Below are 24,985 nucleotides of genomic sequence, written 5' to 3' on the forward strand. Positions count from 1 at the left end.
TAGGTACTCATGTACCTGCCTGTTTCAGACAAAGCAACCGAGGCCTAGAGCTCTAAGTATCATATTCAAGGGCAGGCAGTAAACAGCAGAGTTAGAATTCACACTTGAAGTTTGTCTAATGCCTATGATCATGCTCTTTCCACCAGGCCATGTTGCCTAACTTTGTCCCACTCAAGCCAACAGCAGTACTGAATCGAATGCCTGGCTCTCTATCTCCAAATTCCGAACCAGAGCCAGTGCCCAGGCTCCCTCACCCAGGAAGGCCCACTCAGAGTGCTGGGAATTCAGTGGTATATAAGAGCGCATCCCACATAAATATTCAGACAGCTACAGAAGGCTCTTTGGGCATGATTAGAGAGCTCTCGTTGGCGAAAGTAGTGTCTCAGACGGGCAACGAGAGCACCTGGCAAGCAAGCTTGTATGCCTGGCAACAGCAATTCCCACAATCACAGACAACACACAACACACGATGGCCAGCTCAACTCACAGGAAGCAAATCCTCAGCCTCTTGCCCCACAGGCTGAGCAAGCACAGCAACATCTGACTGAGTTCTGCTGCAGGCAAGAGCAGGCTACACTCCCACAGGAGAGGTAATTCCTGGGCACACGGATGGTCCTAGAGGGCACACTCCCTAATTGTTTAAAGAAATAAAAAACTTTTCATTCTATGGTGACTTAAGTATTAACCTAAACATTTCTGCTCCCTCTTTTCTAAGTATAGAAAGCTATTCAAGCTAACAAGAATGCCCAAGACTCAGATTCTCATAGTTGAAATCAGAGACTTGTGTGGGATTGAAGTATGAGTCTGCATAGCTGAGATAGTAATATTTAATTTTGAGTAAGTGTCATTCATGTAGTAAAGGAAAACAGGCATAATGTTTACCATCCAGTTGACCACTGATACTTAGAAGGCACTGCAAAACAACACATATCAAGCTCCCTATTCTTTATAGGGATAACCAGACAATAAAATGTTTATGGACTGACTTAAAAGAACACACAGCCGCACTAACATCATAACGGTTCTGGGACCAGTAGCCACCCTAGGTGGAAAATGAGTGTTTGGGGATATTAAGGGTTCATTCGTACTAAAGCTTTTATATTGGGAAATGAAATGTGTTTAGGATGACTGATAGTAAATGAAGAGGCTTCAACGTCATAAAGCTGTAGGTCCTGACATGGAACATTACTTAAGTCAATGCACTTTGACAAGACCTAGCTTGACACAACTAAAAAACTGAGTTGCTCAATCAGCCAAATCTAAAGAACTCTCTATTCTTTCCTAAAATGTGTGTGACTCACTGGGTGCAAGATCAGAATACAAAGACAACAACCCAGTTTCTATGTCCATGATCTCCCCCACTTCCCAAGAGACTCTGAAGTCAGCTTGCATCTGAAACATATCCTAAAGGAGAAAGTGCTGGAGGTTAAATCCCAGTTTTCAGAGGCAGGAGAGAACAAAAGAAAATGAAAAAAATGTCTATCAACAAATGTGGGCAGAATAAACAAAGGAATCACACATATATAAATTCTAACAAATGGTGCAAACCAACTGAGTAACAACGTAGCATGAAAGATGAATTAGTGGAGCCAGTGTGCCTGCATAAATGCCAAAAGACACACAAACATCCGGCATCAAAAAAGCTGGTAGTGGCACCTCAGGCAAGCATCACCAGTCAGGGATGCTATGTGGGTCGCTCTCATTTGCTAATATGCCCTTCTCTTATTCCTACCCCCTCACCGACCATATTCCCTGTCACAGGCTGGGCCCATTTTCTCACCCTCACCCTATCGGCCCTTTTTCCTCACCATCCTTCCTATAGTTATTCCTTCCTGCAGTCCACTAAGGAAAATGGGCAGCCAGAGGAGTGACAAAATCAGGTTAATTCCTAGCTAAGGGAACTCTTACAAAACAGATAACCTCTCAGAGCATCAGATTCTTTACCAGGTGGTCAGCCTACGTCTAAGGACTAATGGAAGTATCACATGAGATAATGTATGTAGCATAGGTGGGTATACTCACAAAAAGGTTACAGTCTCCTTTATTCTCTTTCCCCTTTGCTTCATCTCTGAGCTTTTGCCAGCACCTAGGAAACACTTCCTTTCTTTCCACTCTGAGATTTGGATATCTCTTTCATGTTTCCTAACACAACCTCCTCCTCCTCTTCCTCCTCCTCCTCAAACTGGTCCAACTCAAGAGGCTGGGTCCCCAAACTCCCTCCAAAATTGTCAGGGGTGCTATTAAACCACATGTAGGTTTTACCAAAACAGATGGGATATTTTAGCTTGTGGCAAAATTACAGCCTGCCATTTCTCTCCAAGACTAGAAACTCTAGGAAGGCAAGGGCTAAATCTTTCTGTGCTCTCTGTAAAGTCTTAAATGTTGTCTGTGCTTTGCACCAAATGAGCATTCAGAAAATACTGACCACAATATAGAAAATAAGATAGTAGGATCCATGTAATCATATCAATTCAACCACTTCTAGAAAAGACATTTTTATTTATTTATCTATCTATTTATCTATCTATCTATTTATTTATTTATTTGATTTTTATTATGGTGACTTATTAACGAAATCCAGTTAAGTTTCGGGTGTACAATTCAATAGAAAAGACATTTTAAAAGCCTGTGGCTGTAAATTAAATGCCAAACCCTTATGATAAGAATGCTGATCCACTTAAGCATGAAATTACAAATGAAAATTTATAATGGGAGAAACATCATTAATATTCACAAAACTCACTGTGAACTACACAAAATTATTTCTTACTTTCGTAGCAAGAAAATATTTTATCGATAACCATCTTTTACCCTCCAAACTGAAACTTATCTCCCCTGACCACCTGCCCCACCAAGAAAGCTCTTGCCACAGATTTTATCTTGTCTCTTTGGATGGCTATATATTTGTCCCCACCTTCCTATTAGACTGAAAGCTCCCTGTTAACAGGGATGATTTACTTCATCTTGCCTTCCTAGCCCAGGCAACAGCTGGCACATGGTAGATAGTCAATAATTTATTTTCTAATGACTAGGAAAAGACAGTTCCTTATTCCAATCATTTCCCATGCTCCTAGGCACCCAGGCCAATATCCTGTCATCTTTTGACCTTCCCCTAACTTCATCTGTCTTCATAGGCTGCACATCCTTCTATCTTAGTATCTAAGTACCTTTGTGTCTTTGAGTCTCATATTTTCCATCTGTAAAATGGGTTAACAACAACTACTTCACAGAGTCTCACACGAAGAGATGCTCACTAAACGGCAGCTACATCAATCAGTCACAGCCACCACCCGAGACCAGGCTCTAATAACTTCTCACCAGGTGTGTAAGAGCTTCCTAAGTGCTACGCTTACCACTAATGAAGCCACATCTTCTACCTGAAACGGAACTGATCAGGTCGTTCCTGTGTTCAAAATCTTTCTGATGGCTCCTTGTTGTCTGGTGGCTACAAGCTCCTTACTGTGGCAGTCGTAGCCCTTCACTGTCTGATCCCAACTTCACTCCATCCTAACTTCCAAAGTACCCTGCACTCTGGCCAAACTGGCCACTCACAGTTCCCAAATACATCTTACACTTACCCTAAACCTGGTGACTTGACTTCAGCCACTGCTTTATAAATTAATCTTCCTTCATCCAGCTAGAATTATCAATTTACCAATAATGCCAGATTCCTCAGTACTTAACTTATGCAGCTGTTACTAGTTCTTTGCAAATGTGGCCTCCTTAACCAGATAGTAAGCTCCCAGAGGGAAAGGCCTAGGCCTTCCTCAACTCTGTCTCCACAAAGCTAGAACCTCTAGCTGCTAACATGCTGCTGGTACAGAACTGGGCCCTCAAGGAAAATTTCCAGCATCAAGCCATCTACCATAAATAAAAATTAAAACTCTTGGGTATACTTCCTCTTTTTCAAATTGTTCTTAACTCAACTGTCCATTCATTCATTTGTTTTATTTAAAAATTTTTATTGCCTACCTCCTATGTGTCGGTCACTGTTCCAAGCACTGGAGAAAAAAGTTATGAACAAAATTGACAAAATCCTTGTTCCTGTGTACCATCAGAAGACAGGCAATCTACAAATATATTTATGTCAGGTAGTGATAACCACTACAAAAAAAAAATAAAGCATCTTCCCATCCTTTCCTAACCATCATTCCCTTTTCTCTGAGGGCAATTTCTGTTCTCTCTTTGAAATGTCAAGAACTTGCTACATGCCCTAGTTCTCCCAAGTTTTCAACACGCGTGATGTGCTGATCTCCAAGCCTGGATCGCCATCATTGCCCTCTTTGCTCTTTCCCCATGTCCACTCTGAGAATAAAGCTGACATTTAAAAGGGGGAGGGGGCGGGGGGGCGGGTCACAATCCCCTGCGGGTACTGTGGAAATGTAGTTAAGTTCCGGGGGAGTTACAAGTTACACACAGATTTACGACTGCACAGGGTGTCAGTGTCCCCAACCCCCAATAATGCCAGATTCCTCAGTGTTCAAGGGTCAACCGTGTGTGTGCGTGTGTGTGGGCGCGCTTATCAGTAATGTGAACATAACAACAACAAAAATCCGCCAAGAAGTAAATGCAGTTGCCTCTGAGGAGAGCAAAGTGAGAAGTGGGATTCTATTGTTTGTAACTAACTTTGGTGAACATTTTGACTCTGTAAGTTGTACACTTACATAACTGTAAAAATTTAATTGTTGAATAACAATAGTTATTCACCACCAAGTTAAAAACAGAGGTTCAAGCAAACATACTGCAAATTCATGCTGCTTCATTTAAACAAGGGTTTTCCCTATTCTTATCAATTACTTTGCCACTTCTACCAGCAGCTGTTCCTAGCATTTCCCACAATGTAATATAATGAAAACAGCAAGGTCTTTGGCTATCAAACAGACTCTTGATGTACCTGAGGAATCCTTGAATCTAGTATCTTAGATAAAGAGAAAAATTTCTTTATCTGTAAAATGGGAATAATTAATGGTACATATTTCATAGGCTGTTGTTGTAAAGGTTCAATGAGATAACGCATTTGATAGGCCAAATTCAGTGCCAGGCATGTGACAAGTACCCAGAGCCCTCCTTCCCTCTCATCTCCGATCCTGACTCCACCCCAACGTCTCCATCACTGAGGAGACTGAAGGTGAGTTCCTTCCACTCTCCACTTCAGTCTTAAACTATTAACTCAACATTTCAGTGTATCAAAGGAGGGGTATCTCTGCCCATGAAGCCACAGCTCCCTGGCCGCTGGCAGCAGCCTCTCTGGTTGAGTTCTCACAATGCCTGGGGTAGCCATACAAATCACAACGAAGTTCTGCTATGTGCCCACCTTCGTTGCATTACAGCGAAGTGTAGGCAAAACACAACTTACAAGGCAAAATGCCAAATCTTCATCACTTTACAGGTACAAAAAGAGGTGGTCAACACTTCGAGCTGCAGACTTTCTGACATGTTGAATGCCTTCTGGGAGACAGCTTGAGAGTCAAAGACCTGGGTTTAAATCCTGGCTCTGCCATTTAATAACTATGTAATCTCGGAGAGCTACCTAAGTAGAAGGAAGAGAATGAGGATTTTAATGTCTCTTGTGCTGTCGTCAGGAATCTCATACACACAGTTTCCTTTTAACTTAAATTTAAACCTTAGTTTCTCTTATGTAAAATGGGAGTTTAAGGACCCTAAAGCTTACATCATAGAGTCATTGTGAGAATTAAATGAAACAAAAAATCTAAATTGCTTAAAACAGTCCCTGCCATATAGCAGATGGTTTAAAAAGGATTTTTTTCCCTCTCAAATTTCCCATTATTACCATTTTAACATCACATTCTAGGCTATAAACCTCTTGTTCTGTAGAATACAGAATGCAGGAGTTAGAGAATGCAGTTCTTTCTCCAGGTCAGGGCTCACTGTCAGCCCCAGTCGTGCCTGACCACAGAAAACACACTGCCTCTGAGCGCTGACAGAGGAAAAGCCCACACCCACAGACCATTACCCAGCCAACAGTTTACTTCCTGCTCGCTAACCTGGAACACATGGCTACAACACATTTCATATAAAATCGCTACAGTAAATAAACTCAGTCTTTGTGTTGTTAGGGTCTTGATATACCCCAGACGTCCTTGACATTGTTTTCAATAAAAAGAACAACTTAATCTGTAGTTAGGCTTTCTATGATGGCAGCTAATGAAGAAAATAACATCGAGTGACTGCTACATTCTAAGCATTGTACTGGGCACCCTTCACAGCTTAAATCATTTTATTCTCATAAGCCTGTGAGATGGGTATAACTATGATATCCTCATTTTATAAATGGGGAAAATGAATCTCAAGAAAGGTTAAGTCATACAGCTCGAAAGTGGCAAAGCTGACATCTGAATTCAGGTCTAGCTGGTTCCAAATCTATGCTGAGATGCTTTGGTTTTGCTTGGTTAGTTTTTCTTTAATACTTTTGTGAAAAGAACGGGTCTAGATTACCAGCACTGCATAGACAAAGGCAAGGCAGCAGGCATTATAGAAAGGTCAGCAGCCTTGCCCAAGAGCCTGAATTTGTAGCAACCCGAGAAGTCAACACTCACCTTTCTGGCCATGTTTGCAAAGTGGGCCCCACAGGACTTGCAGCTTGGTTCAGAACCTGTTGGAGAAGGGAAGGAGCTGTACCCAGGATTGGAATAGGCCTGTGTCCTGGCTCCCTGGGGTGGTGGGGCCTCCTCAGGCTGTCCATCCAGGCAGAACCAGTTGCAGCAGGTTGCCCACATGATAAAATCTGGTGCAAGGGAAGAAAAGGGAAAAGGTCAGAGTGGAGACATACTTCTACTGCATTCCCATTCCTGAGGGCACAAGGGAGCAGGTATACTCAATCCACACCCGCCACCAGAGTAGAGGTGAAGATATGTTTTTAGGGGCCACAGATTTCTTGCCACCTCCTTCCTCCACCACCGTAGATGACTTTGCACATAAGAGGTGAATACAGACATCTGATCTGCCACGACAGCATGGGCTGCCAAGTTGGCACGCTGCCTTTGAAAGGTTGCTAATTCCTGCTTGGGTTTAATCTGAGATCTAACTTCAATAAAATCTTTTGCCATAGCAATTACAAGCGGCCTAACACTCACTTTATCCAAAAACATGACCTTGCCCCTAGAGCTCAGATAGAAAGAACATGCACACACACTTATAAGTGTATAATTCCATACTCACAATGGCCACGTGAGGAGGTTTTATTTCCTTTATCTAGATGAGGCCACCCAGGCTCCAAGAAGTCAAGGTCACATAGCTAATATAAAGAGAACTGAGATTCTAAAAACCCAGGTCTTCTGACTCTAAACCCGATGTTCTTCTCTCTATACCATGCTGCCACCTCTCTTGGCTTCCCCTCCCACTAGCCAACAGAACTACCCTGACACTTGCACCTGCAATCCTATATAAGCTTCCATCACGGCACATATAAGTCTATTGCAGATATGTACACCCTTTGTTTTCCACCACTAAACCGTAAGTTCCTTGAGGGCAGGGACTATTCATGTCTGTATTGTACCCTACCCAGCATCGTATACATAGCAGATGCTCAAAAAAACATTTCCTTCCTTGCTTAATCAGTGCACCTGTCAGTTTATTAAGAAGTTTTGGACTATTATCCCCATCTTACATACCAAATACAGGTACTAGGGACAAGGGGATTGATGATTTTTTAAGATCTCAGAACATAAGAGCATCCAATCCCTCAAATGTCAGAATAACCTAAAGATTGCATGACAGTCCACTAAAGCACCAAGCACTACTATTAGTGTATGTGCTTCTCAATAGAACAAAGCAGTCAGTATGGACATTTCAAGCCTGAACCCTGTTTACAGAGATAATAAATGGAACAGTTAGTATTATTACTCAATAATCAGTTCACACAAAAAGAATGGTACTTTCTGCTCTGCCTCCTGACTCACTGAAAGTACCTTTGTTAAATCCTAGTTCAAAGATGTGATAAGCTAGAAGGAACTAAGAAGCCAACAGACTCAACCTTGGTCATTTTACAGAGAAAAAGAGGCCCAGAAGAGGAACTTCCTGGTTCACACAGCTGTAACCTTAGGCCTGATAACTCTAAGGTCTTTTTAGCTTCCCAACAGGCCTCCAATAAACCTGTGATATAATAATTCATTCACTCCTGTAAGTGAGTCCAACTAACACCTGGCTCCCTCACTTGCCTGTGACCCCATGAGAAGAGGGACCATGATAGTCACATACTGCCCAGCAGATAGAGGGAAACAAGGACTACCAAATGAATGAATCACATACAATATATAAATATTAACTAAGCACACATTCATTCCATTTCCTACACGTCAAAAACATTTCTGACTCACTATTACTTGTCTGAAGGCTATAAGTTCCCAGAAGACAGGGATCTAATCTGCCTTACTTGCAATTAATGGTTCACATGGAATAATGAAGTAAAGAGCTGTTAATTAAATGAGTTCTTTGTTGGCAAGAGAAGGGAGTCAATAGTGGAGTAAGTAGACCTCTGAAGGAGGGATTCTGTAATTCTTGAAATCGCCTGTTCATAGAAATATCTGAGACAGAGTGTAATAATACAAAGAACATAGGATCTGGAATCAGAAGACCTGAGTCCCAAGCCCTGCTTTACTACTTATGGACTGTGCAACCCACTCCAAACAAGTCATAACTTTTCTGTACTTCAGTTTACTCATCTGGATATTCTCTGAGCTGTGAAGCACTAAATAAATGTTACTTGTTGCTACTAGCATTATAACAGTATTTTAACTTCAATTTCTGTGGGAAGGTATAGGCAAAAAGCAAACAGTGGATCTGGGTGAATCTTGGGAACACCTGATTTAAAGGGCAAACAGAGGAAAACCAGCCAGCAGAACAGAGAAAGGAAGAAATGGGAATACTGAAAGAGTGTTTTGAGTTTCAAGAAGTAGTTAACCAACACTATCCAAGGTCCCAGAGAGCAGAATATAATTTAAAAAATGCAAACTTCCCAATGGATCTAGTTTTAGGAAAATGTGACCATGCTCTTTGCCTGAGCAGTTTAGGAAGAATGAAGCTGACTAATAACCATTGGTTGAAAAGTGAATGAGAAGTAAGGATTTGCCAGACTCTAAGAGCAAATTATTCTTCCAAGAAACTTTTGACTGTGAAGAGAAGAGAGAAGGCAGTAGTTAAGAGGACCCAGGTCACTAAGATAAATGTAGACACATTCACAGACTGCAGAGGGAAACTCCCAAAGACTAGAAGTTGATAGGGTAGGCTATAAATGATGAAAACAAGGGGCCAGGAGGAGAAAGAAAAAAGACCAAGTGATCAGGTGCCGGTGGACTACTTACTCCTGATCAAGACAGAAGTCACCTCTTCCACCAGAGTGGAACAGAGGTGAAGGCAGATGTAACCAAAGATAAGTTTTTCATATTAGCAGCAAAAGGTGAAAGAATGAAATGAAAAAGGGTGAAATGTACATTAACCACAGGAAGAAAATAAACTTTTCTTCCACACTAGGAATCTACATGTTGCCAATTTTTCCTAAGAGACAAGGCCCTTGCCACATAATGGGGTAGACCTAGTTGGTAAGGCACAATCAGTAGGAAAAAACTGGAAAGCTGGTGAACTGTATAATGTTTCAACCCATATGATTTACAAGCACTTAGGAAGCATCAACTATGTGCTGGGGGCTGGGGATACCAAAAGTAATTCTGACAAGGTCCTTGCTCCCAGGGGATCTGAGGCCCAGTAAGGTGCTATAGTATAGCTCAACTAGGCCATCTTGATACTAGAGCAAAAAAGGTCCTCCTTAGCTGGAAGTCAAAGGGAACCTATCTTTCTCAGCACTGTTTTAATTCTCTCAACTTTGGTTCTAATCTTAACTGCCCCCTCTGAACAGCTCTGAAAGAAAAGCTGTTGGCCCACTTGAGTATTTGGCTACTCGTCGGAGGACTTGGCTTTGTGAAAGACTTGAAATTTGCCACTGTTATTTCACGGGCTCCATGTTTAGGTGAGTACAGAGTCTTACCCTGGGGATATGTACATGTGGAGAAGGGGCTATCATGGAAGGGGCTAAGTGGAAAGACTACTGCTAAAATACCTTAGACCTGCTCACTCTAACAGAACAGGTCCACTAAAGTCAAAACACTAGGCTTTTACTCTTTTTGACATATTAATTACAAAAAAGACACATTTCCTAATGTGGTCTGTTAAAAGTACTCTCTTGCTAAACTGTAAAGCCCTAAGCCTAAATAATAACTATATTCAGGGTTATTTCAGGGAGTGAAAGGCAAGAGTCCCTCTCCAATCTGCAACCCTCCTTCTGATCTTGAAAGAAAACTATCAGATCTTCCCTGAGGGCTTGCAAATTCCTTCTCCAATTCCCCATATACCCTCTTCAGAAAAGATGGGCTTGGTGATTTAATCTTCAAACACAGGCTCTGACTGCTCTCCTACTGAGTTTGTTTAAAACCTGCTAGGCTCTCCTCTTCTACTTTACCTAAGGGGAAGAAGGATGGGGGATGTAGGGCTGGGGTGAACAAGAAAATTTACTATTCCCTACGGAAGAACCCTGGGGGATGAGGCAAGAATGACTAACTAGCACACGGGATTTTGTCAGCTTTATAAGTATGCTGGTATTTCTTGGGAGACTGAGAGCCCTGCTGAACAAGAAAATTAGTGTTAACCACAGGGTAAGATAAATGTCCTATCCCAGGTAGGCTGAGCACAGTCAGAGTTAAAGGCAAGAGGGGAGGTAATGTGATTTCTCTCTACAGTCATTTCTCATTTACCTACCCAAGTCAAATAATTTTAAGTGGATCGGTGGTTGTCATTGCTTTCCTATGGAGGAGAGAAGGGTCAGAATGGACCCATGGAGTAGAAGAGTCAGAATGTCAGTGCCCTAGTAGAATTACCGCTAGTGTGCAGTGCAACTCCAAAACCACCTTGCAACAAAATCTAAGGCAGTGAAAATCAACTCTCCAAGGTTCTCATCCAATCTACTGTGACTTTAATTAACCAGTCTGTGTACCAAGGTGCTTCTGCAAAAACAGGCTTCACACAGATGCAAGAGAGCAACATTTCAGTGAACCTATTGTATAAGATTTGATAAAAAGCCTTTAAAAATACCTAATTAAAATGCCCTCAATCCTCAATGAAATACCTTTCTGACATAGCAAATCAGAAAATGGCTAGATGGCAAGCCTTACAGAATCATCTCCAGTTTATTGAAAGTGGTTTGCCTATTGTCACTACTATATTCCTGGAACTATTAAAAGTATCTATGCTGTAAGTACGTAAAGAAAAGTATCCCACAAGTGGATCATTAATACAGAATGGGCTTTGCTTTATCTTGCATATTATCTTTAAAAAGCAATTAAAGTACAATTTCAATAGCCTTGAAAGGAAATGTTATGAAGAGCCTATCAATATGGCTTAGCTATGCCCCTTTGAAATAACTGATAAGAAATTACATATATTAAATAGTAAAGAAGAAAGTAGCCATCCATTGGAAAAATGCTTATCTGCCAGGCCCTGAGCTAGGTACTACTTAGTGCTATCTCATGTGATCCTCACAATAATTCTGGGAAAGCAGATTAGTTCTTCCTATCTTCAGGTAAGAAAACCAAGGTTCAGAGAAGTTATAAAACTTGCTAAAGGTCATAGTTACAAGGTTTGAACAAAGTTGCTAAGACCCTGACGCCTATGCTGTAAGATAAAAATGTTCCTGATTCCATCCAAAGAAGAAAATCAGTCTGTCTACCCTGCAGCCCATTCCCTTCTGAGCTTTTGCTTCCCATCTCTACTGGGGTTTTCCCATCAGCATGCGGGTATGCTACAGATTTTCCCAGAGTTTAAATAATCTTCTGTGTCATAGAGAAGTAGAAATTATGACCACAAAGTGTTACACACCAAACACCCACTAGAATGGCTACAATGGAAAAGACAGATACTAGCAAGTGTTGACAAGGATATAGAGCAACTGAAACTCTAATATTGTTGGCAGAAGTGTAAACTGGTAAAACCACTTTGGAAATTCACGCACGTGTATACACATACACCATGGCTTTGCAACTTCATTCCCAGGTATATACTCAACAGAAATATATTCACTAAAATAAGTATACAAGAATGTTCAGAGCAGTACTCTTGTAATAGCCCCAAGCTGGAAACAATCCAAAGTCCATTAACAGTAGAATGGAGAAATATAGTATGTTCATAAAGCAATGAGAGTAAACAAACTACTGATATATGCAACAGTACAGATATATCTTATAAATATAATGCTGAGTGAAAGAAAATTGGCACAAATGAATATATACTAAATGATTCCATTAATATAAAATTTAAACACAGGTAAACTAATCTCTGGTGTTAGAAATCATGATAGTATTTATCCTTGAGGGTAGGAGAGTAAATGGAAGGGGCACAAGGGAGCTTCTGGTAATGCTCTGCTTCTTAAGCTGAGTGCTGATTATACAGATGTTGAGTTTGGGAAAGTTCATCAAACCATACACTTACATGTACTTCTCTAGTTATATTTTAATTAAAAGTTTATATGAGTTGTAAAAAGCATCTAAGAGAATAGTTGTAATTTGTAAAAAGCGATTAAAAAAAAAATTCTAACCCCATGTCTCCCACTCCTCAGTAAAGGCCCTTTTCTCATCTCCTGTACATCAAAACGTCTTCAAATATTTGACTCCATTTCCTCGACCTCTAATTCACTCTTCAACCTTCTCATGTCCAGTGTCCAGCTTATCCTAACCTTCCACCTAATCTCTTCTTTGCAAGATCACCAAGGAATTCTAAGTGGTCAGGTCCAAGTAAAACTTCTCTATTTTCACCTTACTCGACCTCCCAGTAATGCTGGACACGGTGACCCTTCTTCCCTCCTCCTAGAAACACTCTCCCCTCTGATCATCTCTAAGCCTCCAGAACTCTGCGCCATTGGTTTCCCTCCTACCTCAAAGCTTCTTTGCTGGTTCTTCCCCTTCCCTCTGTTCTTAAATGTTGGGAGTGCCTAGGCTGTCTTCGTCACCCTCTCCATCCCACTCTCTCTCTGGAAGAGACTCAGTCAGTGGCTTTAAATATCATTCTTAAGCTGAATAGTCATAAATTCCCATCTCTGTCTCCTCTGCCCCCGACGTGGTCTAAACCACCATCTCTCATCTAGTACTCACATTTCCCTCCTTAGGCCCTTTGAATTTGCTGTGTTTCTTCTACCCAGACTCTTCTCTCCAGAATATCGGATACTTGGCTCCTTCTTGTCATTTACCCCTCGGTTTCAATGTCACTTTCTAATCTCATGCATAACACTTTGTACTAGCTAATATTATTTGCTTATTTGTTAACTGCCTCGCCTAACTACAATTAAAATTCCATTAGGGCAGGGATTTTGTGCTCTACAGTATTTCCAGGGTCTAGAATGGCTTCTTAGATGAAAGAATAGCCTCCTAACTAGTTTCCCAGCTTCGGTTCTCGCCCCTTTCCAATTCTTTCTCCACAAAGCATCACCTACTTCCCTCCTCCCCCCAAAACACATGCACTTAAAGCTCTTTAATGGACTCCAATTGCATTTTTGAATAAAAATTACAACTCCTTACACGAGTAAAGACACTGCATGTGCCATCAGCTCCTGCTTGCTTCTCCAATTCATGTGATGCTATTTTCCTCACCACTCACGAAGCGTCAAGCCATGGGAACCTTCAATTTTTCGAGCCCAACTGCTGCCTCAGGGTCTCTGCACTTGGTCTTCCTTCCGCTACTTACTACTCCTTCTCATCCTTCAGGTCTCAACGCAAATGTTACCCATTTAGAGGAGTCCTCCTCAGTTACATAAACTCTCTCATACCTTTTCGGTTTCCTTCACGAGAACTGTCATAATCTGTAATTATATTTATTTGCTTGTTTTCAGCAGGAACCTCATCTGTCTTCACTTTTTTATCCACATCATCTAAGCACAATGCCACTTCATAGTAGGCATAAAGATAATCTGTGGAATGAACTGAGGCCAAAGGAACACTCGGTATATCAATACAGCCAATGAGGCAAGTTATCTCTCCTTAGGGCCCGAAGCATTTTATCAGTATTTACAGTAACAATAAGTGACTATTAAAAAGTCTTTTATTAAAAACAAAGGGTAGCTAACCTAGAGCAGATTACCTAAGCTTTTTGGATCTGTTTCCTCATCTGCGTAAAAAATACCTCCCCTGTTGGAAGGTAATTGTAGGGATGAAAACTAAAATACATAAAAATGCCTAACTTATAGTAAGTGCTCCATAAAGAACACATTAAAATAATTATTAAGCCGTAAGTTACAATTCTAGAATGGCAACAGCCTAGGTGTTCAACAGTGACTAACTATTGGCTAAAAAGTCCAGAAACCTGTTTCATCCAAAGCTTGAGAGTCCTGGGTTGAGTGGGGAACCTGGCACAACTGATCACATCATCCATATAATACAGACTTAATCATTACCCTGAGAACTCACCTGAAATTTAAACTCATCTTTCAACTTGGAAGGCTGCTTACTTTTAAAAATAAGTTAGTCTGAAAAGAAAATTTGAACTCCCAACAGTTTAATTTAAAACAGAATCTCAGAATCTTAACTGAAATTTTGCAGTAAACATGCCTGAGGTGTCTACCTCAGAAAGAGAAGGTTTGAAATGCTGGTGACAACACAATTAGCACCAAATAGGGCAACTGTTGTCCTTGTAAGTAAACAACCCACAGAGTAAACTATATTAGAGGCTGGTCTCATTTGCTGAGTGTGGAACAATGAAGCATGTTCTCTGTGACACTGAGATTATTTCTGAGGTCTTTATTTCAGAATAAAGAATTTAGAACACCTAAGTCACAGAAGAGACAAGTATAGTGTGGAACTTTAGAACCCAAGGGCTAAATGAGACCAACAGCCCTGCTGAAATGGTATATGGGCTGGACATAAACAAGGGATATTTCATAAGGCTGGAACAGAGCAGAGTAAAACATTTCCGGGGGCCCTAAAACCTAATAGACATTTTCCATACTCCAAAGCAGTCCTTTGGATGTGGGTAATGGATAATGTTTATTTCCTAGATAAGAATTTTATTTTAGGGCTAATTTTTTAGAAAACTGAACAGTTTAAAAAAAAAAAAAAAGTTCCCAAATATGTTTTATTTTGTTTTTAGACTCAGTCAAACCTGACCTTAAATCCTGGTTCTAACACACAGTAACTGAATGAGCTTGAGAAAGTTGCCTCTCTGAGCTTCAGTATAACTAGAATGAACTTACCTAACCTCTCTGGCTGGATACAAAGTAACTGCTCAGTATAAAGACAGAGCATACCTTTACTCCTCAAGGTATAAGGCAAGTACTAGGCAAGTTACTGGGCTTTCAATCTTACAGAAAGAGCAGAAGGTAATACTAAACATTCAGTAAATGGTAGGCATTATCATGAGGCATGGGACTAATGTTAAATGTTTGCCTTTCTCCAAATCAGCTTCCAGAACCTCAATTCACACTGATGCGGCAAAGACTTCAAAGACATTAGGCCTGGGGCTTGGTCTCCTCTCTTCTCCAATTCTCAAGTCATATTTTATCATAAATGATGAAAGCTTTGGCTCCTGTGCTGTTATTTCAGGCAGCAGACAAAAAGAAAATGGTAGGCGTTATTTGGACTCAAGGGTCCTGGAAGATTTCATATTTTAAGAAAAAAGAAAAACATTACAAAACATCTAGCCTGACAGGTGAGTTGTTACCATTTCCATCTATTGTCTCATTTAATACAATAATCTTGCAAAAATCAGATTTAAAATACTCATTTTGTAAATGAAGAGGCTGGGCCCTGAGGTTTGGGTAACAGGACCAGGGTCACACAGCTAGAGGGTGATGGGATGTAAGTCCAAGTTCTTGGATTAATTTGTAGTGCTACAGAAAGAAGGGATCGTCTTTCACCATCCAAACTCCCTACCGTTAGCACTAGTAATTCAAGGGCCCGTGCTCTGGGAAAGCAAGGTTAATGGACTGTGGAAAAGACAACAGAAATCACCTGAAGTGGCCAGCAGGGAAGACATATTCCCTAGTTTCTACTCCCTTTTAGGGACACCAAAAGGGGTACCTTACCCACCAAGCCAACCTTTCAACTTGAGGGCATTGTAAAAGATGCAATAGACAGACTAACCATCCAGAATTTTAATTTGTACATCCAATAAGTTCTCTCAATTTCTTACTTACTACAACTGTACTAGGGTACTAGTGCTATAGAAAGCCCCCGACTTTCTAAAGTTAAGTCCTTAATCAATATTTAAGGTGTGTTGCAGTTTCTACTCTTGCCTAGCTTTGTTCCAGCTGAGTAGGGGTTTATGACTTAATTACATCAACTACAACCAATGCTCTATCACTCTTGTTTTAAAAGTTGTTCACTGGTAACCATTAAAAGATAATGAAATAAACTCTTAGGGCTCAGGGCCTCCCTTGCTCCCCCTGCTCTTAGCCCCAGCTACCCTACTATTCTTTCAGTCCCTCAAATGTCAAGCTTAGTTTGTCTTTAGGAACCTCCCTCAAGCTATTTTCTCAACCTTTTTCTCAGCCGCTGTTCCCACCTTAGCTCACACATGCAGCAGTTCTTTCCTCAGGGAAATGTGACCCTGTCTGTGCTCTCGTGGCATACTTGTACAACTTCCTATAACACATCTCTCCAACTTCCACTCATTCATCTGATTAATTAGCGCTACCGTCTGGCAAGCCCTCTCTAGACACTGGGGATTCAACGAGGAACAAAACAAGGCAAAAATCCCTGCATTGCATGGTGATTACATTCTGAGGGGATGAGAATTCCAGCAGCACTGTATTTAATCGATTACCTAAGAATTCATGTAATTCTTTTTAAAGCATTCTTCTCCCGTGGTTAGGGGGTGGAAAGTGAAACAGGAAACAAGAACGAGTCTATTTTAAAGCGTTAGCCCCAGCCTTAGTGCCGAGATCACCAGGTATCTGAAGTATTGCTAATGGTAACAGCACTAGAGCTTTAAAAGGCAGGGAGGAGGGCAGAAATTCATGCTTCAGAATTCCACAGTCGTGATTCCAGGGTGGTCAGCAAATTAAGGGCTTTTAGCCCATATAACCACATAAACACTTATAAGGAAAAGTCTACGAGTAATATGCCCACCTCACACATGCTGAAGATAATTTTTAAGTGTCTGCTAAAACTATTTGAAAAACAAGAAAAGAACAGTAACAAACTGACTTTTAAAATAATAGAAAAATATTATAGCATTAGAAAACCAGAAAGGAAGAGCCTCGAAGATGAACAAGACCCTCACTTCCATCCCTTCCCTTCACCACAAGGCACAGAGACTTCAATGCCCTCCAGGGAATTTGGGCTTGGAATGGTATGGTGATGAGAATTGCAAAGAGTACAAATAAAAATGAAAACTACAAATACAGAAGCAACATAACAGAGAAAAGAGATGCTAGATATCAAAGAGACAGACCTCTTCCAGATACACCCAGGTCCATGCAGAGCTTTGCTTGTTACTACTGACATGCACAGCACAAGCAAGGTGGACGGAGAAACGTGACAAAAGGATGTATGAAACAGAACGGCAGGGAGTCCTGGATCAGAAAGTGTTAAAATGATAATATGAAAAAGGGGAAGAAAAGGAGAGATTTCACTTTCCACTAGTAATAAACGAGCTTTTTTCCTAAAGTGGTAACTGTTGTAAACAACCGAAAAACATACTTGATAATCACGAGTTATAAATGTTCTTGGAAATTCCCTGGTTTCAACTAGTCTATGACAAGTATCTGCAGAGGGACCTCGGCATCTGCTATTAAGTTCAAGGAAAAGTAATTCTAACCAACGGAGCTGTGCCGAAATATCACCCTCGGGGTCTGACCAATTAAATGGCTGCTTCTTAGTGTGAAGTTTAGGAGACATGACAGATTGAACACTGCAGCAGAGAAACCTACACATTTAATTTCTGCCCAGGCATTCTGCCCCAAAGGGTGAGTCAATCAGGAAAGAAAGCAGTTCAGAGTAAAATCTCCTAACAATGCTAAAAACAGAATAAACAGACCTGCAGTTTAATTACAACAGGACCCTTCTTCATCAAAACTGATAACAAGGCTCATCAAGAATAAAGAGACTCCGATCCCCCTCAAACTCTTGTGCAGGAAACAAGACGAACGAACGAGATAAGCTTTTTGGACCTTCTAACTGAAGAAGCTGCTTCTATGAGATGTTATCGCAGTGAATAACTAATGGGTAACTAGGATAAAAAACGGTTCACAAAGCCAGCTACTTGGTGAGAAGATTTCTGGCACTCCTATGCCTTGGGAAAAGGCCACATTTCAGAACAAAATTGCATCTAGGATCGAAATTATGCATTTTACCTTTCAAAAGTGGACTGTACAAATTACTATTGTTAAATGCACATAACAGGTGCTCAATAAAGTTGGCTATAAATAATTAAGGTTTTTTAATGCGACAAAATTTATCTGCTCTATCCTCTATCATCCTTTTTGTGTTAGACATGCTAATACCTTTAATCAAATTCAATCTAGTTTTCCAAAGATCCTCCAAGAACTAAACAACTCCAGGCCCCTCCAAAAGCTCTCAGTTTTATAATCCCTGAAGAATTCTTCTCAGAGGTGCTCAGAAGTGTTATGTCCTCTGTGCAGCCCTAGGCTATAAATTTCTACCCCATTATACCCACTACTAAGGTTTTTGTCACTTTTCCAGCAATCCAGCTAGTTTAGATTCTCTCCTTTATTAGCTCCTCAACCCCTTTTGCCCACCAAATACAAAGAATTAACATATACACCTCTGGCCCCTACTTGGTGTTCCATAAGTGCTTACACTGCACTGAAGTCAGATGGGATTTTGTGATAAATCCAGGATGAATTCAGACTAGCCACCCCTTTCCTCCCATAGACCTTTGGCTTAGTTTGATGTTTGCTCTTAATCTGAAAATTATGCTGACTTTCTGAAATGTTTTCCGCTCCTGCCAGAATGTGGTATGACCAGTATCTATCCCAAGAAGCAGAAATGGAGATTTCTAGTTCGCCCAGCACCACAAAGAAAACTTGTTTTCTCACTATATTCTCTTTGTGAACACATGTACTTAACCTGGTCTTCAGGGTTTATTCTTTGCCTATATATTCCACAACAAAGTGTAAACTGGCTCATATTTTCCACTCTTTTTTTCCTGAGAAAAGATACCTGTGCTAATGAGGAAGTGACGTTTTTCTCATTGATAAGATGTGCTACTATTTCACCCATTTGCTCCTAGAATTACAAAGTGGAAGGATGACAGTCTTTACAATTTGGCAAGGATACGTACAGGATGCAAAACAAACAAGACCCAGATCTTTCCCTGTCCCATAGTCATTAGCTTATGGTTTGAGACCATCAAAATGGACCTGTTCTGAAATAATTCAAGCAGTTAGAATAATCCAACAAAGATCCCAAGGTTATTTCCCCACAGATATTTATTCTATAGTCAATCCAGCCCCCTAATGAATATAATAAAGCAGATTTCACAATGGGAAGCAATGAGGAATGGGAGAGGGGTCCAAAAAATAGGGGTTCCTAAGATTGTTTACCAGCTGAATGACCCCCAAAACAAACTATTTATTTAATCTCTTCTCCAGAAACTTGCCTAAAGGTAAAACAGTTCAGCAGCTAAAAAATAGATCAAGCCTTCAACATTCGGAAATTTTCAATTCAAAGACTAAAACCAGGGTAATCTGTAAACTACCATGCTCAGAAAACACTCGAAAGTTGTGCTAGAAATCCTAGAATCTAACAAAAGGAACCTGGCTGGTGAATTCTAGGCTAAGATTTTCTATTGTTGCTAAAAAAAAATAAATAGGCAAGCACAGCTTGAATCTCACAGCTACTAAAAGTAACAGATTAGCAGTCAATTAAGTGGTTTCATATTATAATGCATATGAACCAATAATGGTATAAACTAGGAAAAATCACCATGCACCAGGAAGAATGACCTGATCCCTAGAAGATGTGCTCCTCCTGTATAAAGACATGGGCCATAAAAGGACTAGTAGCTCCTTTTAAAACCGGAAACAGAGACTTCTTCAGCCAAGCTCAGATGTTAGAAGTTTTCTTTTTAACCATAGCAAGTTTCAAAACATAGGCAACACAAGTTACAGTAAAGACAAGCACATCCTGTTTGCACCTGACTTCCTGTTCTGGGCTATCTCTTTACACTGCTGCTCCCCGGCCAAGAACAGGCAGGTAACTTCCCATAACTGCCAATGACTGGTTCACGGGACAAAATTTCAGTGAGTCAGGTAAGTCACCTAAAAACCACGAAAAACAATCACAGGCCTCCAAGACAGTTCTGGATTTCCCATGCTTCATACTAACATTTGACCTAGAGTAAGCAATAAAAATTTCACATAAAAAGTACCAAGATAAGAAAATTAAGCCTTAAACAAAACTTGAAATATAAGGACTGGGGAAAAGAGCAAGAAAAATATGGATATGTTTTTATATTAAACGGTCTCTTTTCAATTGTAGAAGGAACAAATTTCTGTCAGCCGGTCCCTACGAAGCAGATTCCCAGAAGGGAACCACCCAGAGTGATCAGGACTGTTAAAGAGGCCCTTCTGGTAAACACTGTCCCTAATCCAATCTCCTACCAACCTAAGTCTACTTTTTGGCACTGCAAAAAGCCTTCAGTTTTAGAAACCCAAAGACTCCACCTCAAGCAAAACTTAACATTGCTTTAAAAGAGCTAGTGGTTCCCCAAAGTCATATTCAATGTTGAGAGTAAATGCTAGGCAACAAATATCCCAGTTTTTATGGACATGTCATTTAGCCTCTTTGGGTCTGTTTTTTCATTTGGAAGCAGGAGAGTTGGACTACACTAATCTCTAATGCTTCTTCCAGCTGTTGAAAAAAATTCAGTGATTCAACACTAACCACAGAAGCTTCTGTGGCTTACTGCATTACTACTTTGGTCAAATAGGATGCCTCTAACATCCTACATCCTACAGTGTGAATATATATGCCTTGATCTAACCTCCCAAGTACTCAAGGATTTTTTTTTTATTTTTCCCTTGAAACGTGGATCAGAAAGTTTCCCATTTGAAAGCAACAGACAAACAAACCTTAAGGACTGTTCTTTACACTTGGTCTTTTGATTAAGATCTTAATGTAATCACGGCTGGTCATATGATTCCTGGAGAGAACAGAACCACAAAAGGATGGAGAAAATCTAACCAGCGGCATGTGGCACTCCTGCACAGTGACTGCCAGTGGGGAAAGAATGAAGCAAAATCTGAATAAGGAAAAGGAGCAGTGAAGTCAAGTTTGGTAAGTCAGGGCAAAGGAAAGCACAGCAACTTTAAAAGAAAAGGAAATGGAAAAGAAAGAAGAAAAGCGAAGACTGGGAAAGAAATATAAACCAATGAGCAGAAACTTAAGTCTGAAATTCCATTTATCCATTCATTCATACAACAAATATCAAAATGCCCACGATGTACAGGGAACAGAGCTAGACACTAGAGGAGATACAAAAGTCAACCAGACAGATGTTCACAACAAGGTTATGATCTAACAGGAGATAAGGGCATGCACACAAACAATTGAAATATATGGCAGAAAGTATATGGTGTCATAAAGGAGACTTAAAGGGAATCTTCTACTATGAGACCCAGAGGAGGAAGTGATTACTCCTAGTGAGGGATCACACGAGGAGGCTTCACGGGAAGAATGACATTCAAAGCCAAAAACACAACAAAACCAAGGACAACCAAGTAGGAAATCAAGGACATATAGGTACAGTGAGTAACTGAACTTGATTTGAGATTTAAGTGGGCACGATAATAAGAACTAGCAATCCAGAGAGCCATGTCTAAATTGGATAGCTGGATTGAAGCCAGACTAAGTATTCCAAAATCAGACTCAGAATTTGAATTTAAATCCAGTGGAGAAGGGGAGTAGAGGAGGGGGGAGGCTGACAAGTTGGGAGCTGTAGGAATTTCATAACTTAACCTGTGAAATTAAGATAATAAAATCAACACAAAATCAATGTTTGCAAATATGTAAAGTCCCTCTAAGGAGATGCAATGTCTTCCAAACCAAAAATAAGAAGAGGACAAAAAGTGTTGGATGACAGTATTAATATATTTAAAAAAAGAATTGTGACCCCATCAAAGTGTGGTCAACAAAGAAACTTAGAAAAGGCTTAAAAAAAAAGGAGGCCATTTTGATTCCAGAATTACCTAAAGCAGAGAAATACTGGAGCTAGGTGACATCATCTTCTCTGCAACAGGATAAGGTTCTTCCACGAAGCTTAAATGGGAAGAGCATACAGTAGCAGTAAGGTTGCAGGCTCTTAAAAGTCAGAGGAACTTGGTTCCCATCTCAGTTGAGTCTCTTACCAGCTTGGACAGGGCCTTGGTTTCCTCTTTTGTAAATTGAGGATAATTGTGCCTACTTTGCAAGAGGGACACTGGGAGAATTAAATGTCCTCCTGTATGTAGTAAGCAATCAATAATCTTAGCTTTTTTGTAACTGTACCCTTCTCCCCACAAACTATTCTATCATATTATTCCATGATCCCAAGCAAGTTTGATATTACTAAGTTTCATTTCTCAGATCTCTTGATATTGAAAAGCAATATCCTAGCAAAATCCAGAATCTTGTTAACAGGAAAGGAATCCTGCAGTCTAAAATAATAAATTGGCATTCCTTTTTGCACACAGTCACTCAAGTGTGAATAGAATCTTGTCTCCAAAAGACTGATCATTTCCAGATACAAAATAAAATATATTTTATGAACTCAGAACCAGACCTAAAGCATAGGGGTCTTCTTGAGAAGCTAGATGGCACCCACCAGGCCATCCCTACATAATGTCACCCTCGATCTACAACAAGCCAATATGTATAATACTTCTCCACCTTCCACCTCTCTCAGACCCTTCAATCATATGCTATGGTCAAGCATTTTATCCCCTCTCTAACATTCTACAGGTCAAAGGTCCTATCTCATCCATCTTTGTATTCTTTCCTCCATACCTCCAATATACCTTGCGTCAAACAGAATCATAAAAAATCTTTACTGTAATATTAATTTAAAACACAACTTTTCTTAACAACACAATCCATTGCAATCTGCCATTCCTGTACACTGAAGTCCTTTTCTGATTTACTGACCTCTTACTCTACACTTTTCTGTCCCTCCTTTCCCCTGCCCTCCCCAACCTCTCCACACCTGAGCTACCAAATATTACAGAAAAGTCCAAAGACTTCATTTACTGGGTTCCCAATAAATGCATACAACCAGGACCAAGCCGTCATCACTGGGCTCAGAAATCTTCTGTTCATCTCTAGTCTCCACATCAACTTTCCAAAGAGCAGATTTGTGCAGGGTTTAGGACATGGGGCCTGGAGTTAGAAATCAGTCTTCCTGTTATGGTGCTTAACTCAGCTAAACTTCATTTTCTGCATTTGTAAAAACGAGTAAAACCGAAATGAGACAATTGAAGCAAACCCTTAACACCACAGAGTGCTCAAAAAATGGGAACTATTACTGTTTTCTACTTCATCTAAGTAATCTTCTAACCCTCGTCCTCTTCCAACTTCATAAGATAACTAGAAACCTCCTTACCTACTTTACTCAAATAACTGGGTTCCGTCCGCTTATTATGAGAGGCAGTGTGGTGGTCGAGTAGAAAGATCACTGCAAGCAGGAGTCCAGCTGGTGCCATGTACTAGATATGTGACCATGCACTAAATGTTTCATCTGTGCCTCAGATTCCTCAACAGCAAAATGGACATTTTAATATGTTCCTTATAGAATCACTGTGAAAATTAGATGGAAAAAATATGAAAAAGCATTAAGCAGAAAAAGAGGGAAAAGAATAAGCAAGGTGATAAGGCTTTTAAGTAAAACAGACCAAGTTTCAAATTCCAGTGCTACCACTTAACTAGTTGTGTGATCTTGGACAAGTTAAATTCTCCAGTCCTCAGTTTTTTGTCTATAAAATGGGAGCAATAACTTTACAGGGTTCTTTTTTTATTTTTTCTGACCAGTTTTATGCAGATGCATCTGACAGCACTTTACCTTCCATCCAAATTGGATGCTTCTCGCTCCTATCCTCTTATTCTATCCTGTCTCCTTTATTGCTGCAGGGAGACAGTGCAAGAACCCATCTGGGTTTCATGCAGGCTTCACAAGGTGCTTCAGAGGTTTAAAACAATGTGCTGACCACTTGGCATGTTGATTTCTCATCTGTTGTCTCTCTGCCTCTTTTCTCTCCAGCTCTATAACTCTCCTTTATTCACTAGACCAGTAGAGTCACCGTTTTCAACCAACAGTTAAAAAAATTTAGCACATCTCCAATATACCTATATATAATAATAGCAAATTAGACAAGTACTACTACAAATACACTGTCCTATCTAAAACAACGCTAAAAAATTTCAAAGGGTAAGATAAAAATCTAAAAAAACTTAGCTCTAACATTTCCTTCACATACCCCAAAGGAAGGTCTTAAAGACCCCTAGAATTTAGAAATTCATTTTAGAGGCCATTATACTATTAAGCAAACTGTTTAAAGACAAACTGATATAGCTCCTAGCACAGTGACTGGCATAGAGTATAGATACTCAGTAAATGGCTCATTATAGTTTTTAAAAACCTGCCTTCACACATACTTCTCTAGGCAAGTTTGCAAAAAGTGAGCTCTGTGCTAGGCCTCCCTATCTCTTTAATTACTAGCTTCCCCTCAATGGAGTAGCTAGTATTCTGCTTCATATCACACACTTTTTCATTAACTCCAATCCACTCTGAAAGCCTTTTCTCCAAGATCAACAATGACCTTCGGATGGCCAAATGCATGGCTTTTCCCTAAGTCCTTAACCTTCATAACCTCCCTGCAGCCCCATACACGGATGACCTATCCATATTCTTCCTTCAGTCTCTCTTATAGGCTCCTCCTTCCCCTTCAGCTCCCACCGAAAGTGCAGTAGCTTGACTCTCCCTTCGACTTCAAAGACCATCT

General features: G+C 40.3%; 1 protein-coding gene across 4 annotated transcripts in view; it reads right to left on the reverse strand.

Moving 5' to 3' along the window:
• Positions 1 to 24,985, reverse strand: part of RFFL (ring finger and FYVE like domain containing E3 ubiquitin protein ligase) — a 60,530-nt gene that overhangs the window by 12,352 nt on the left and 23,193 nt on the right. For all 4 annotated transcript variants that reach the window (XM_016163213.2, XM_016163212.2, XM_016163214.2 and 1 more), the window contains one exon: positions 6,558 to 6,745. In XM_016163213.2, coding sequence (XP_016018699.1) covers positions 6,558 to 6,737 — 180 coding nt within the window. In that variant the 5' untranslated portion in view covers positions 6,738 to 6,745. The remainder of the gene's footprint in view (positions 1 to 6,557; positions 6,746 to 24,985) is intronic.

Source organism: Rousettus aegyptiacus, unplaced genomic scaffold (genome assembly GCF_014176215.1).
Source record: "Rousettus aegyptiacus isolate mRouAeg1 unplaced genomic scaffold, mRouAeg1.p scaffold_m13_p_6, whole genome shotgun sequence".
Lineage (NCBI taxonomy): Eukaryota > Metazoa > Chordata > Mammalia > Chiroptera > Pteropodidae > Rousettus > Rousettus aegyptiacus.